At 44.2% G+C, this 17,338-nt stretch overlaps 1 protein-coding gene across 5 annotated transcripts in view; it reads right to left on the bottom strand.

Annotated features, from left to right (window-relative positions):
* Atp8a1 (ATPase phospholipid transporting 8A1) overlaps positions 1-17,338 on the bottom strand; it is a 209,039-nt gene that overhangs the window by 56,195 nt on the left and 135,506 nt on the right. For all 5 annotated transcript variants that reach the window (XM_041671068.1, XM_041671072.1, XM_041671070.1 and 2 more), the window contains one exon: positions 6,588-6,760. In XM_041671068.1, coding sequence (XP_041527002.1) covers positions 6,588-6,760 — 173 coding nt within the window. The remainder of the gene's footprint in view (positions 1-6,587; positions 6,761-17,338) is intronic.

Genomic DNA, 17,338 nt, shown 5'->3' with positions numbered 1-17,338 from the left:
CCCACTCGGTATGTCCTTTTGTCAGGAAACAGTCTCTCCCACAGTTCCAACATTTATTCAGATTTTCTTGGAAGGAAATACAGGGTTGACGTTCATTAACAGTTTGTAAGTCTTCTCAAAGTAAACATCTGCCCGGCATCCATTGGCGTGCACATTCTCTTTCTCTTTGAGGAATGTCTGTTGAGTATTTACTGGCTTCATTTGTGCTCTCTAGATACCTCTTAAGTAGGACATTTATTTAGAGATGTCCTTGAGCTAAAGACAATCCCCAAAGACTCAGGAAGTAGATCTTCATTGACTCCCCCTTTTAGTCAACATACTTATGCTACAACAGAAAATATACAAAGTGTCCCTTTAGGCCTCTTCTTGGCAGATGGCATTGGGCAGAGTAAGGCAAAAGGTTTTGCCTGGGAATGCTACTCTATGTGACGATGCTTACTGAATTCAAGTGGACTTCTTTATTTATGTATTTTTTAAAGTCTACCATGGCGGGGGGGGGGGATAGTCTTAAAGGGGTTAAGCTTTGATTAGAGATGTTGCAAGTAGAGAAAAATGCTTACTTCAATTTAACTTCTGCTTTCCAGGAGACATGAGTACATAAATTATGTAGCAGAACGGTGATTACTAGACAGTCTAAAAGCTGGAGGCTCTAAGCCAATTTTCAACCAACTGTCACAGAATGTAAGTTTCAAAATATGTTTAAACTAAACTGACAACTACAGAGGGGAAAAAAAGTAAGACTCTTTGAAAAGCTGGGTTATGTGAACTGATGAGGACCTTGGAGACCATACTCTATTTAACACAGCGATACTGCTCTGTGGCCTTCCCACTCTTCTGGAGCGAAGGGTCAGAGGAAGAACAGCTGTATCCCCAGACCAGGAGCTAAGCAACAGAGAGACGCAGAGCAGCCAACAGAAGCAGAGTTCATCCAAACACTGCAAGGGTGACAGGCAGGTCTCTGAGCAGGGCTCCCGAGCTGGGGTAGGAAGGTACTGTAGGAAGGAATGTGTGAGCATGAGCTCCTTCAGTTTCTGCCTCTCAGTAGCTCTCTTCTACCTGCTCCAGGCAGCTGGGCACCCTGGAGGATTTTATCCCTGCTACCATTTCTCAATCTCATCATGTTGCAGAGAGAATGATTTAATTCAGTGTCTAAGATGCCAGAGAGTCGTAGAGTGAGAACACGTTTTCTGAATCCCCAGTCAAACAGCATCATGTGCCAGGTGGTGGTGGTACATGCCTTCGATACCAGCAGTTGGCAGGCAGAGGCAGGTGGATCTCTGAGTTTGAGGCCAGCCTGGTCTACAGGGAGAGTTCCAGGACAGTCAGAGCTACATAGAGAAACCCTGACTTGAGAAATTAAAAAGGAAAAACAAAGCAAGCAAGCAAACAAACAGCAAAATAGCAACAAAAACTCCACAAACAAACAAACAAACTCCTTCTCCAAACCAGCACTGTGCTAATATATAAATGGGAAGACTTAGGGCAAAAGCATGCAAATGGAGACTATACTTTCATTCCCTGCCATACAGACCCGAATAATTACACAGAATCTTTATTAATTACAGCACTGCACGGTTAATGTCTTGGGCATATTCCTAGCTCTTACATCTTAAATTAACCCACTTCTATTATTCTGTGTATCACCACGAGGCTGTGGCCTACCAATAGGGTTTCCAGCACCTGACTCCTTTGGCAGCTACATGGCATACTCTTTGACTCTGCCTACACTCTCTCTCTCTCGATTTCCTGCTTGGCTTTACTTTGCTAAGTCATTGGCCAAGACAGCTTCTTTATTAGTCAGTGGTAACAAAACATATTCATAGCATACAGAGGGGAACCACACACCAAAACTGAAGTCAGGATTATTTCTCTCTAGATTCTAGAACCTCAGAATAGCTCTTGATTTAGCTGTTTCCACAAATCCCCATGAGTCCTGGAGCAAAGGTTGTTTTCCGTCAAGAGCTGCAGGTCATCTGTGAAACGGCAATGGTCCACACCATCCTGCATTAAGCACGTGTGTCTGCTCCCAATGGAGGAGGTGAACCAGAACTTTCTTTTGTTCTTCAAAAGCAGCTGAAAGGGCATTCCAGCACATGTCTGTGATTCTAGGATTTGGGAGGAGGAGGAACGAAGACCAGGAATTCAAGGCTAGCCTGGAATTCTGGAGATCCTGTCTCTAGATTAGCCACTTAAACAACCAACTGAACAACCAATATATCTGTGATCATGCCAAGTAAGAAGCAGTGGACCTGGGCAAGAGAATAAAAGGGAAGAAGTACTGGAAGGGGATGCTTATGTTGACATGTTGAAAGCAAGAAGTTCTTGGAAGTAAATTGCCCAACAGTAAACACAAAAGTTGCGTAGCGTTGTTATAGGACCTAGCCGTGACAAGCTCAATAGAGGCCTGCGTCTCAGAAGTTTACCATAAGGCAATAGTTGGTTCCAAGAAAGACTACAAACTGAGATCACCCAAGAACAGACCATCCAAAGGAAATTCCTAATATTACAAGCATTGTAGATAGGATTGCCTGCCAGCACACACCAGGACACCCCTAGACAAATGTCAGCCAATCAGGGGTCCTGAACCTTAGAAATCCCTCAGCCCTACCTTTGCTATTATAAAAATCCAACCCCAACTGAGCTCGGGGCTCTCTGATTACACCAATATGTTGGACACACGGAGAATCTGAGTTCACAAACATCTGTGAACACAGAAGTTGTTCACAAAAACAAGGCTATGTTTTGATTTCAGATACACACACACCACACACACACACACACACACACACACACACACACACTTCTTTTCTTGAGGTATAACATGTAGCCCATACTCTGTAATACAAAACCAGGACTCAAATGCCTTGGATAATTTTGGTTGGGGGGATTAGTTCTGTCTGTGAACAGTCCCCTCGGAAAACAGTGGTGACTGAGAGACGCAATGACTACTGACAGAGGCCAGCAGCTTCTTTTAATTCAGTGGGAGCCTGGGGGGATGGAAAGCCCATTTTTGTAACCGTGGCAACTGGGCCAACACTAAAGCCTCTTTCTGAACTGGGTGCTGATGTCTGAAGAAATCTGATAGAATCCTGAAGACGAAGTGAACGAGAGACTCGTTATCTGTTCTGGGAAGATTTTCCTTGTTGCGCCAGTAGACCATAGTAGATGGTGCGTCCACCTCTTAATTATCTTTATATGGATATGGACTGACAAGCAGCGGGCTGGAAAGGAGTCTCAATTTGAGGACTAACCTCAAAGGGTTAGCACGAGCACGAAGGAACTCGGGAAACAGTATCATTACAGTATTTTGAAATAAGAATCAATATTTATCTGAGCATCATTCCTCTAATAGAATAAAATCTAGAGTTTCCTGAGGCTGGGAGGTCACGAGAAATGAGGAGTGACCCTGGGGTTCATTCTCCAAGGACCATACACAGGCCCACTCCACATTCCCCAGCTGTGATAGGAACATCATTACACTAAGGTCAGTACGAGGAATGAGAAAAACACAATCTCCGCTAGCGGTTCCTATGTGAAAAGGCACCAGGCCAAGGAGGTGTACAGACATTAATCCGGCTGTGGCACTGATGTAATTATAATTATGTGTTTTGACCGGCTGCAGAGCCAGGCCTGAAGCTTCTCTTTAGGGAAAAGAGTATGAAGGTAATTAGAATTAAAAAAAAAGTCAAAAAAGGTATTTTTATTAAAACAACATCAAAATCCTGAATAGAACCAGTGTCTGCAATTCAAAGCCCCCAAACACTCATAAAGCAGATGATGTGGGATTCCCCTCTGTATGCTGTGAATACTATTGGTTAATAAAGAAAACTGTCTTGGGCCTGCACAGGAAATAGAGGTAGGTGGGGAAGACTAAATTCTGGGAGAAAGGAGGCAGAGTCAGAGAGAAGCCATGGAGCCGCTGCCAGAGACAGACATGCTGAAACTTTGCCGCAGGTAAGCCACTGCCACATAGCAATACACAGATTAATGGAGATTGGTTAAATTAATAAGTAAGAGTTAGCCAATAAGGAACTAGAGTTAATGGGCCAAGCAGTGATTTGAATAATATTGTTTCTGTGTAATTATTTTGGGGCCAAGCAGCTGGGAACTAAGCAGCGGCCGCCCTACTACAAGCAGAAACAGCCAAGGAGGGAGGAGGCAGCCACACACATCTTTATAAGGACAGTGTCAGCACCGAGCTGCTGGTGCATGGCAGGGTGAGTCCCTTCCTGATCCCTGGCCTGGAAGGGCTCTGAGGTCCGTATGACTTATCATCCTCCAGGACAAGGATCTTCAGGGAGAATTTCACAAGCACAGAACATATTTCTTCTCCCTCGACTCTGCTTTCTAGTGTTCTTCTGTTTTTGTTTAATTCTGTGGTTTATCTTCTTGAAGAATGGAGGGAATGCATGAAGCTCTGCTGCTGGGTCTGCTGCGTCAGGAAAACTGGCCTCCTGCATCTTTCAGACCAATTGATTATGCTCGCAGTAGAGTGGAGAGAGACAGCAAGGAGAGCAGGTAGCAAGTCATCCTTGTACCTGGTCAGTACAGTACCCACCCCAAGCACATAGTAGGCATGTCACCAATGCTAACTCGAGCCAACTGGCCACTTTATCTAAATATTGCTGTTTTGTGGTCTGTGTTCTGTTTCTGAGTAGGAGCCAGCAGATATAACACTGAGGGTTTTTTTGAGCAATCGCCTGTTGATCCTCAAGATCCCATTAGCGAAAGTGACTAAATAGCTCGTAGGAGCCTGTGAGAGCTGAGTGTTACTAAGCACTTGTCAAGACGTTGCGAGAAACCAAGAAAAGTTACTGAAGCCCCAGATTTTACAAAGTATGAAGATGCCAAGGTAAAAGCAAGAGTAGAAGGTCATTTCTATTTTTGTGATAAACAGAGAACATGACTGTTATGAACACTGAGCATCTACGGAATATATCACTCAAGAATCTCAGTCATATTAGTAACATCCCACAGAGAAGAACAGACTCCATAGGTAAAATAATTAGATGCCTGAAAATAACAGGCAAGTCTTAATTCTCTGAGGAAACTATAGCTTTACAGGTCAAAATGATGCTTATACCCGATCCTTACAGGGTGTGGTTTATGCACATCCCAGTAAGTAAATTTCAATTGAAATTCAAAGAGTACATGTAAGGTAGATAAGCGGAGACAAAAAGTGGTTTAAAAGGAATAATTCTCCTTTATTAGTAAATTGAACTTTTAAAAGTATTTCGAGCAAAGAAAAGAAAGCTAAGGGCAATGGTGAGAAGAGAGACTGAGAAATTCTCGAGAAGCTCCACGCACACTCTGTCTCCTCAGAAAAGAAAGAGAGTTGAGGTAGTGCCGTGTCTCTGGATCCACTGTGACCAGCTGGTAAGAGTCAGTCAGTGGACAGCAGAGGAAAATCCTTAGCTGAGGTAACCTCAGGAGAGGAGCATGGGCAGTGCTATGCAGTACTCTAAATTTTCAGAGGAAGACAATCCCTGACAAGAAAATCAGACAGGCTAGAGCTCAGTGGCGCTTGTATGCATTAGGCCGTCGTAACTCAGAGACATGTAAATCTAGGATATGAGCAGTTTTATAAGTTAGGAGGCCCGAGTCTTAGAGTAAATAAGCAGTCATCAGAAAAGTATTCAGCTGTTTGGAGAAGGACTCAGTTTGTACCTCCCAACATGCTATCCCCACAAAATAAATTCTAGCAGTTGGATCAACCATCTAAATAGAGACAACAGGGCTCTTCCATAAATGAACCAAGATGGAAATAAATGCAGATAAATAATTCACACCCCCTCCACCCCTCTGGTGCTGAAGGTCAAAGCTAAGGCTAAGAGCTCACTCTATCACTGAGTCTTGGCTCTGGCTCCATAACTTTTTTTTTCTTCAGTATGGGGGTTTGAACCCAGAGTGTTGCATGTGTTAGGCCAAACCCAGTGAACCACATTCATAGCCCTCTTGAGAGTTTGTTTGCGTATGTATGTATGTATGTATGTATGTATGTATGTATATAGTCTCCGTAAATTGTCCAAGCAGACCTGACGCTTTCTACATTTGGCCTTTTGCCTCCCAAGTAGCTGGGATTATTGGCCTGTGCCACATACCTGGTTGCCATTGGCTGATTTTATATACAGATAACGGCAAAGAGCTGCTGGGTTCAGATTATGAATAGCATCTAATATGGATCGTTAGGACTCATTCCAAAGTCTCTGCTGACAAATCCACCTCAGTTGGTGAACCTTGGGACTCTGGTAAACAAATGAACGAACCTAACATTTGTAATTTCTGGATTAAGAAAAACAGTATGGAACTTTTAAAAATTAAAAGCCTAAGATGGGGCGGGAGAGAGAGCTCTGTAGTTAGGAGGCACCGTTCTGCTCTCCCAGAGATCCACGTTCGCTGTTACTAGCACACAATTGTCTGCAATTCCAGCTTCAGGGGGATCCAGTACTCGTGGCCTCCCTGGGCTCCTCCACATGTGTGGACATACTTGCCTTCACACAGACATATAATTAAAATAAAATCACTAAAGGATACCATTAAGATAAAGTCACTTTGGTTGCAAGTGGACAGTGCTGGGGACAACTTACCTGCAGCAAATGACGGCTTTGCAGGACAGAGCTAAGTCCAGGAAATACTGCCGCACTCCGAAGGTTAGGGCGTATTTGAGGGTCTTCCCGTCAATGATAAGAGCAAAATCGTTTTCCTTCCGAAGGGCATCCCCAAGGGTGGTGCAGTGCCGACTCAGAGTTTCCCTGGTTCCCTGAAACATCAGCCAAGGTCGTCAACATTCATTCTATTTGTTCTACTACAAAGTCTTCAAGGTGTAGCTAAATTTCAAGTAGTAACTACATTTAGTTATTTTTAGTGATTACTTTCAAATTACTTTCACAAACCTTCATTCACTCAGTTCTCACAACAGCCCCTGGAGAGGGCAACTGACAAGGTTATCAGTTAGGTTCTGTGGGTTATATACCTGTCCACAGTGGGGCAGGGATGGGACCACGGTAGCTTCATCCTGCGTGACTATGCCATTCATTACTCTCACCACGTGACTGCAATACTGCCCATAGCATTTTCAGCAAATTCTCTTCTTAAGAAAAAGAACAATGCTGACCTAATTTATGAACTAGTCAGAACTGGTTTGCCGCAAACCAAGAAAAAAAGTTGGGGAACATATTCGAAATAATTTATGAGTGTTCTTTTGAGAATACTCAGTGCTATTGAAATTTAATGCCCAGGAACCTAGAGCAGGAAACAAAGGGTTCGTAATCTCCTGTAACTTCATGAATTGGCTTCCGTGGCTCCAATCATGGTTCTGTGATGCTGTATTTTAGTGGGGGGCAGAGACATGTAGCTTGGTAATTGTGATGGAGTCAATATAAGGAGCCTTTCTATCAACCAAAAGTTTACTCTTAAGCAGAATAAAAACCTTTAGTATCAGGGAAAGCTTTATTCATTTAAATTGCATAAGAACAGGTGTAGGTCCTTCATCAAGGCTTTTTCCCTCAGAGGGAAAAAGGGAAAAAAAAAAAAAAGACCATACCCACCATCACTACTAACAACAAACAACGTACCACACACAAAAAAAATTATCATTTTGTATACCCAGTTTTCCTCCCCAGATCCTAAAGACTCTTCTTTCAACATAATGGTTCTGTCCAGTTCCTGTTCTAAAGAGCCCTGGCACTGAAGAAACACAGCACTCATTCTCCACAAGGAAACAGACATTGAAGTTATGGCATGGGTACTAAATCTACAATTATTTATATGAATAAAATACAGTCACACAGAATACACTTATAGGATACTTTGTGTTCATTATATTCAAAACAGAGAGTTAAGTGTGATGGTTTATTTGGATTGTCAACAGCGTTAGCCTAAGCGGCACCTGAGTGTGACTGTGACCGTGTTTGCAGAGACAAGCAGATCATGGGCGCTCTGAACTAATAATGGACTCACACCTTGACAGCTTCACAGTGTGGTGGCGCTGCTGGGATGTGGTGAAGCGAGGTGGCGCCTGTTAGAAGTGTCACCAGGTGCGGGGCCGAGGTGCTCTTACCTGGGTCTGTTCCAATCTCTGCTTGCCCCTGCTTTCTGCCCACTGTGCTGGTCTGCTACACCCTGCCCACATCGTGAACTGAACCAGGGAAACTGTGAGCAAAAGGAACCCCTTTTCATCGCTAAGTTGTTCTTATTGGGCATTTGGTCACAGAAAAGTAACTGATACTGTATTCTTCCAATTTAAGGGTGTGGCCCAATCATTTCATGGTGTGGGAAGAAATAAGGAGATTAAAATTTCACACTGGAGATCGTGGTTCACACTATATCCTAGCATTTTAGAATCTGTTTATCTGAATGACAAACCATGTCATACTATAGAGTAAGAATGCCCAATAATCCCAGCAGTAAAATCTTCCAATCTGATCATGACACATTCCATCACACCGGGGGTGAACACTTGCTCCAAGAGGACTTAAGGAAGTATAAAAGTCTATAAAATTCTGCCAGGAAAGTTTATGAATGGCAGTCTAAAGCACATGACTCCAGATTGTTTTAAAAGCAAATTCAGAGATTAGGTGGATAAATAAACCAATAAAGGTGTGAAAAATTGGAATAAAAATAAAATGCCTGACATGTGTTGTACACCGGGCTGTTTTAAGAACTATGTGTTTAGACATTTATGTTAACACGAAGTATAGATACTATTCTTGTATCTGTGTTAGGACACAGTGCAGTGTTCAAGCTCCTTGCTCAAGAATACATTTACAAAGTAACATCAGCTCAGAATTAAGTTTCTGCTCTGGTTTGTCTTTCTCCATACACCCCATCAAAAAGAAACCAAATGCCTGAAGCATCAGGTAGCACCAGGAGCAAGTTCAAGGCCACTGTATTCTTTCTGTGGTTTCCCAGAAGCCTTCACTGCCCTTCATCTCACCTGTTCATAAAACAGAGTTAAAGCACAACCATGTCTCTTCCTGCTCTCCCATCTATCCAGGGCTTCAACCCACTAAAATCTATCCCCTTACATGGTATCAAATCCATAGTTTGATCCTGAGGAACTTTCCCCAGAGTTCCTTCCACAGGCTTGACTCTTGCATGTCTCTCCTGCCAAAGAAAGCTGACCTACCAGGCTCCCAGGCTGCCCTGTGCAACCAAGCCTATGTTAACAAAGCCCTCAACTCCTTGGGAGTGTCCAGGGCTGAGGCTCTGCCCACAACATGTACAGAGCCTACAATTATCACACACTCAGAAAGACATTTAATGACAGCACTGATAAATAATGACAGCATTCCACTGGCAACAGTCCATTTCTCTTTAGTGTGCACATGCGTGTGGACACACACACACACGACAGACAGAGACAAAGACAGCAGACTTTCAAATAAAGATAAACAGCCTCTGTGTGTGCGTGCGTGTGTGTTGCTTAAGTGACACTTGAGCTGGAAACCTGAAACAGAACCTACAAGGGACCCCAGGGAGACTTCAGGTCTCTTTGGGGATCAGCTGTAAATGACGAAGAAATCACCCCAGCACTGTGGAACGCCCATGCTCCCCAGGCTGTGGGAGCAGCCTGGTGCCCTGCTTTCCTTTTCTAAGGTCTTCTCTGACACCTTCAAATTGGCTGAAAACTCTCTTATTTGTGGCATCAGGACCTGTGCTTCCTTGGTCACTTATCAAAGACCTTCAGCAAATCAAGAGGTGTCAGGAGATGTAAGAGGCAACATCTCAGGCAGGGTGAAAAACTCAGCAGCCCACCTCGGGTGCGAGGTTACACCAACACCAGCCTGCTAACTCGCGCTATTTTAGTTCAGAGCGTCCATGCACAAGGAGCTCTATTGCTGGCTGGGTGCCGCTAATTATGATTTATATTTTATCCTTATTTACTGTTGGTGCTGTTTAAAAAATTCTCTTCTTTATGAAACATCATTGCATTTTCTCCAAGCCTGGGTGGGAGCTGTGCTTTATGGCCTCATGGCATCGAAGCTTATCTCCTGTGGCTATGGATGAATTTATTACTGTATTAGCCGCCACTCTGTTTTCTCTTTGGCTACTGGAGGGGGAAATGTTTAAACATTTAAACTCAGTGACTTGTGAAAGTGAAAATATGTAAAGAAGAAGTTAAGTTAGAAAAAAAGGATCAAAGACGGTATAGGGCGGAACAACACAAGGTCTGAGCAACATCCTGCCCATTGCTATTTGTAAGCTCGATAAAAGGGGGCATCAGAGGTGTCCCAAGGCTAAGGCAGTTTGTGGAGCCAGACACGGGGACAGAGGAAAGGTCATAGTTTTGGCCAATAAGGGAAAAGTGGGGTTGACAAGGCTGTGACATTTCCTATGGCTTCTCCTCTTTAGTCCCCTGTCCCTGGACGCCAGTGTCTTGCACAGCTGTATACTCAAGGAGAGCATTCAAGGCAAGGAAGTCCTTCCCTACCATCTTGCCCCACCTTCTCCTCTCTGCAACATCACAACCTTGCTACAACAAATGCCATTTCTCAGTGCCGGTTAGGTTTTGTCAAACTTGATACAAACTAGAGTCACTGGAGAGAGAGACCCTCAGTTGAAGAATGGGCTCCATCAGGTTGGCCTTTGAACCTGTCAGTTGGTGCCAACTCCTGAGTGGTGGTCCTGGGTTGTGTTAAAAGAGCAAGCTGAGCAAGCCATAGAGAGTAAGCCAGTAAGCAGAGGTCTTTTGTGGTGCCTGCTTCCAGGCTCCTGTCTCAGCTCCTGCCCTGATTTCCCTGATAGACTATCATCTGTTAAATGTAACAAACCCTTTCCACCCCACACTGGTTTTGGTCAGTCTTTATCACAGCAATAGATGGCAAACCAGCATAGACAGTAAAACAGAGGCATCAATCAATCTCTTCTCCCCCAGAGGCTAGTCCACATCCTTCTTTCCTCCTGCTTAAAACCTGACTCAGAAACATCTGTGTGCTTCATTCTCCACTTAGCAGCGTTCCCAGCCCCCATGACTATTTAAGCCCACGTACAAGGTCAAAGTTTTCTTACTCCAAAAACAATGAATAAATAAACTAAAAATAATTTCTCAAGATCCTACTTTCTCCAAGTCCCCCAGGTAACAAGAATGCTTCCATCTTTTGGGTCCCCTAAATACCCTGTCTGCTTATGTAAAATAGCTGTGGCATAGCTTGATTTGCATCTCAGCCTTCTTCCAGTGCCTGAAGTCTGTGATGAGGAGGCCACAGAGAAGAAAATTGTTAGTGACAATGGAACTCCTTGTGGGAAGTTAAAATGTCTCACTTGCTCCTGTGACCCCTGTGAATGCTTTCCTGCTGCCTCTAAACTCTTCAAGAACCTGGGGTACGCTCAATTAGAAGGAAGAAATTGTTACTGTGTTTCTCTTAATAAAAAAGAAATAGGGAACAAATAATTAATGACAACCCCACATCTACTTCTGCATCAAACAGCATCGACTGCCCATTGAATGCCATAAGACACACACCCAGGCTAACTACCGAGTGACCAAGGCAAGGTGTGCAGCTGTAGGCCAAGCGGGAGGAAATGGTACTTTATTTGGTTTTTAAGAAACTGAGAGGGGGTGAGGAGATGGAAGGAAGAAAGAGGAGAGAGAGGGAGGAGGCATGTTGAAGAAGAAGGCAGTTAGGGTAAGCAGAATTCTTTACAACAGCAATAGGGCCATGGATTTTCCTAAACCCTCACTTATATTTAGAGCAGAAGCCGGTCAAATAGACAGCATGTTCACAGAACACACTCCAGTGAAATGAAACAACCCACAACAATCTTGCAGGAGCCCGGGGACTGGCAGCTTTATAGAAATCTTTTGCATTATGTTTACAAGAACTGTAGCAAGGAAACCCTTGACAAAAATTACAGAAGGTGCCCCAGACAATGAAATTGGATACGATCTTACAGGGAGATACATCAGAAGCTGTGATTTGTATGGTAAGGATCGCAGGACACAAGCTGTCATTTTTCTTTTGGCGGAACTGCTCAGAACCAGCTGAGGAAGCTGAGGGCCAGATGCGCAGAGAGCGCATTGGGCCACCTAAGAAGCAGGTCTGTGATGGGCCCCAAATGAAGTGCCCCAGAGAGCAGCTGCATAAAAACGACCCTGTTCAGTTCCTCGCCTTTCTGTTCCTTTCCAGATTCCTCTCAGAGGTTTTTAGGACAGAGTTTTACTTAGGAACACTTCCAAGGAACACCCTTCCTGAGAATCTGCAGAATTCCCTAGGCAAAGGGAAAGAACCATCATAGAACAGGAAGGAGAAGATCCAGGACAGACCAGCACACAGTGCCTGAGACTACTGGCTGCCACAGCTTGCCCTGAAGCTAGAGTTTCTTAGCTGTAGTGACCCTACACAATGTGGTCACCCATGGATACTCCGAGGGCATCAGCAGCAGGTCTAACCAGCATTGAAAGAAACAAAGCCTACTTACACTTACTTATCCAAAGCATATTTTGGTGTTTGGGCCCAAACACAACTAAGCATCTAGCTTTCTATCTAGTTTTGGGAACCTATTAACATGAGAAGAAAAAGTGATAAACTATATTATGAAGAGGGGTTAGCCCCAGAAAGGAAGAACTAATACATAGAAATTCTGAATAACACCAACTTCCAGGCAATATTTAACAAGGCATTTTTATTCTGGGTTGAATATGTGCTTCTTCAAACTTCCTACACAGAAATGCTGACTTCCTATGTGATGGCGTCCTAGGCGGCAGGACCCGCGTGAGGTCGTTAGGTTATGGAATCTCTCTGGGATTTGTACATGGCTTTATAACAGAGATTCCGTGAAGTGCTCCTTCCTCCTGCCACAGAGGATACAGCAAAAGGACACTGTGAACCAGGACACAGGCCCAGGAGACCCCTAGCTGCTGGCACCTTGCGGGCAGACATTCCTGACTCCAGAATGTAGAGAAATGGATCTTCGTTGCCGAAGTCATCCCATCTGTGGTACTGTTCTTAGAGCAGCCAGACTGAACTAAGGCAATTCTGTTACACTTGGATTTGTTCTTTTGTCTTAATGAATTAAGGAAAACGGGCATATCAGTGGGAAGATGCAGCTCTCATCTTGGTGAGAGTGGACTTCGGATTAGGAGGACAGTCCTTCCCAGCCGGTATTAGAGCCCAGAGCTTCAAGTTCACTTGCTGTCCTCCAAAAGAGCAAAGTCTAGCAATAGGCTGATTAAAGATGGAGACTGCCCAGCTGAGATGACCGGCAGGAGGCGGGGCCCCTGTGAAACAGCTCTTCGGAGCCTGTCTGCAGGTGAGCACAGATGTCATCAGCACAGAGGCGGCTGCCTGTGCAGAGCGCACATATGCAGCCATGTCAAGGGAGACGTGAGACGCCGGGGCCGCCTGTCGGGCTTACATGTCACTTCAGTGTATTAACAGCGTCAAATGAGTGAGGATGTCATATTGTGAAGAACTAAGTTCTGGGAGCTAAACCTACACCATGGTTCAACATGGTTCAACATTCAAGGTTTCCCTCAGTCTCAGATGGATACAGAGTACAACAAAGGCCATCAAACCTTTTACCTTCTGTAAAAAGGAAAAAGCAGATGTTTTGAGAAAATTCATGATAAAAAAAAACTTGAAAAAAATACTGAATAGCTTCAAACATTAACTCAACACCTTAGGACCTCTAAATGTGTGTGTATGTGTGTGTGTGTGTGTGTGTGTGTGTGTGTGTGTGAGAGAGAGAGAGAGAAAGAGAGAGAGAGAGAGAGAGAGAGAGAGATATTTGAGATTCTTGCTGGTCTAGAACTCAATATATAGCCCAGATTGGGCCCAAACTCGTGAACCTCCTGCCTCAGTAGCTCCAATGCTGGGGTTCCAGGCGTGCACTACTACGCCTAGCTCAAAATCCCTTTTGGGTAAGATGAGGCAGCTACGTAAGTCAAGAGTTCCAGAAAAGATCTCCTGCTGTGATAGAGCCGTGTCCCCATCTAACTCTCATGGGCTTGACTCTCCATACTCATCTGACAACCTCCCATCAGGTGACAACCTCCCCTGAGGTGGCACTAGAGCAACCTGAGATGGAGCCTGGCTCTACCACTTACTGACTCTTTCCTCAGGCAGGATTCTTGGGCTCCTCCGAGTCCAGTTTCCCCCTACTCATCAGATTGGATTAGTGCTAACTTCCCAGAGTGACTGTTTCGATGCACTGTGCTGACTTCCACTTCCTCATTGTGGAGAAAGCGTCCTGCCAAGTGCTCGGCACAAAGCTGACACCAGAGTTCTTTTCCCTGCTCTGGCATCAGGTGCAACAAGTTACCTATGTGAAGAGACAGTACCTCCAACTGCCAAGCTCTGTGGAGCAACAGAAAATCCAGTAGGGGCAGTCAGTCCCGGGCTGGGGTCACTTTAAGCGTTCTTACAAAGTCTCCCAATGACAATATTCCCATCTACCTGTGGCTGCTAAAACTCAACTCTCCCAGCCTGTCTTCTACTGCATAAACATGATCTGTAAACCCAACTGCCCCCCAGTTCTAGCACCGAGAACATCACCTCTTCTCCAAGGGCATGCAGCTCCTGGTGCATGGTGGGAGGAGAAATATTTATATAATTACTGTCTGTTTTCCCTTAATAATTTCTGCCTGAGGTAGTATGATCTGATACAGCTCATTTCAAAAATCACAAAGTAAAATGGAGTTTCTCTGCTGTGATTTGTGTTTTATTGTGTGAGTGAATAAATTAATACACGTGTTTGTGTAAAACAGTCCACGATAAACCGAAGGCTATTTCTCCAGCGTATTCTTCAGCTGTAGCACCATTACGGCAATTCTCAGGCACCGAATAGTTCTTAGGCACAGACAGAAGTGTCACCTGGACAGTGGGGACTTATTCTACTTTGGATTTACTTTAATTCACCATAATGTAAGAACAAATATTAAAAAGAACACAAATAAGAACTTGGTATCTAAACCTATTTTATTAGTTATTTTGGTGGCATGTGATCCTACCTCATCATCACTTAGAACATGAGTTTTATGACCAAATGCTTCATTCTTTCCCGCTTTTATGCTCTCCAAATGTTCACACCCTAAAATTGCAAATTAGCAGAACATTCCAGGAACATTTTTAATAACATACTCTGACTACATCAAGTATGGACAATGTTAGCACGTTCTTAAAGGGTGAGTTACGACTCCTGTAATAACAACTTGGATAAAGCACTGGGTATTACTTATTTTTCTACAATGTGTTACTGATTCAGTGGAACAGTGGACATTCCAAATACGCCTACGCAATACATATATCAACTGCTCCTTCAGCTACTGCAGGCAATAGTAAAAGGATATACACCCGAGAGTAGAGAGAAACTACATTTATATACAATCGGTCTGTTTAGTATGCACCCCAGTCAGGAGAGCTAGTGCTCTTTGACATAGTTTTTTTGATAGAAAACCTTTGGTGTTTCTAAATTCCTATCCTAAATTAGAATATAATATTTAAAAACATATGTGTATAGACCGAACCAATATAAAGTAATTTTTCCAAAATGCGTAAGGGCAGACAGAAGGTGAAGTCATTAAAAACATATGGTCAGAGAGGTCCTCCAAAGTAGCTCAGTGGAAGGCAGACAAACGAATGCATTTCGTCAATATATATGGCTGAAGATAATGGGGCGGGGGAGGAGACAAAAAAAAAAAATCGCATGCTTTGTTGATATACAAATATGGGTTTTCCTGAAGGAGGATAGATGTGTAACGCTGTTGTTGAGAAAACAGTTCAATCTTGCAGAGGGGCCGTGCCATCTGAGAAAGGTCAAGGGTCACAAAATGGAAACAGGTAAGAGGAGGAAGTCGGAGTGCTGGGTAAATTGCACTCAAACCTCAGTAGAGGTTTGAAACTCGGAATTATGATAGGTTCCATAAGGAAAATAATTCCCTGAGAGCATCAAGTCTCGCTTGGAGTCCGGGAGAGAGGAAGAGAGAGGAGTGTTGAATGCGTAGCCAGCCTGTGTTTTGGTGTCGGGGTCGGGGTATGCAGTAAAGAAAGATCAATCCAGGAAAAGGAAGGAAGAATGAGATGGGGGAGCAATTATATAATTTAAATAGTTTTGTGGATAAAGGCTTTTACCAAAGCCTCCACGGTAATTATTTCAAACCACCACTGAGAGCCTCCTAAACACTTATTTTGAGGTTGGTATTAAATATTCTCCGGCGGTGGCTGCGACTCAAACACGAAAAGGAAGCGTGCTGGGAGGGAGGGGGTCGGCAGACATCCAGTCTCTCCGAGTGCCTTCAATTCAGCCAGGAAGAGGTTGCTCAGAATATACCACTGGTTTTTCTGAAAATCAGCAAATTACCAAATCCACGGTCTGGAGAAGGTAAGTTCTGAGGCCTATGAGAAACTGTTCCCCAGACCCAGAGAAAGCTAATGATGAACCCATTTGCTTAATATTTTCAATTAATGAATGGAGGGATATGGAAGAATCATTATCTGCAGGACTTTCTCAGGGCAGAGCCCAAATACACACTGCTCCTATTACTCCATGTCTTAAATAACTCCTGTGTACAATTCTCATACGGGCAAAACTGAATTCCATGAATTTTCCAGAAGGGCATTCTCCTTTAGTTGCCCTGTGGCCCTGCGGCTGAGTGAAAGAATTAATGAAACAAGTTGGAAGACGTGGCAATGATTCTCAGGATGCAGAATCCTGTGACTGAGTCATTTTGTCACTAGAGAAGGTACAGTTATTTAAGGATACATCCCAACTCAGACTTGAGCACACTCTGGACTTGGAGTAGCTGGCATGGAACATCAGGAGGGATATTGTGATGTCCAGCATGTGAGCGCAAACAGTCCATCTGCAGTGTGGACTAACAGCCCCGGCCCTACCTACAGGAGCAGAGCAGGCAATGCCTCTGGGTACACCTGGCACCCCGCCCTACCTACAGGAGCAGAGCGGGCAATGCCTCTGGGTACACCTGGCACCCCATCAGTCAGTTTCTCACAAACTGTTGGTTTTAATGCTGTTCTGACCCGCCAAAGGTCTGGGCAGGAGAGATGGGAAGAAAGTGGAGGGCGAGGAGGGCGCCCTCAGAAATGTCAACAGTTTGAGGGGAGAACAGCAAGGGAGCAGCATGGTTAGAGATCACTTATCTGTAATTCTCGGTCTTGGGGAAGAGTGCAGATGTTTAGGCCGAATGAGGGAAAGAATATTCAGACTTGGGGGTGGGAGAACTTCTTGAACCAGAGACACTTTGAATCTGTGAACAATTTCACTCAGGGTTCTTTCTGTACACCAGCCAGTCTCGCTGCAGCGTGTTTAACAAAAGGGGACACGTTTAATTCCACGAGACCAAACAGTGTGTTTGATGAGACTTTTTCAACTACATACTCTG

This window comes from Microtus oregoni, unplaced genomic scaffold, assembly GCF_018167655.1.
Source record: "Microtus oregoni isolate MIOR12 unplaced genomic scaffold, Mior012 000021F_ref0000039, whole genome shotgun sequence".
NCBI lineage: Eukaryota > Metazoa > Chordata > Mammalia > Rodentia > Cricetidae > Microtus > Microtus oregoni.
This window is presented reverse-complemented; position numbering and strand designations above follow the sequence as displayed.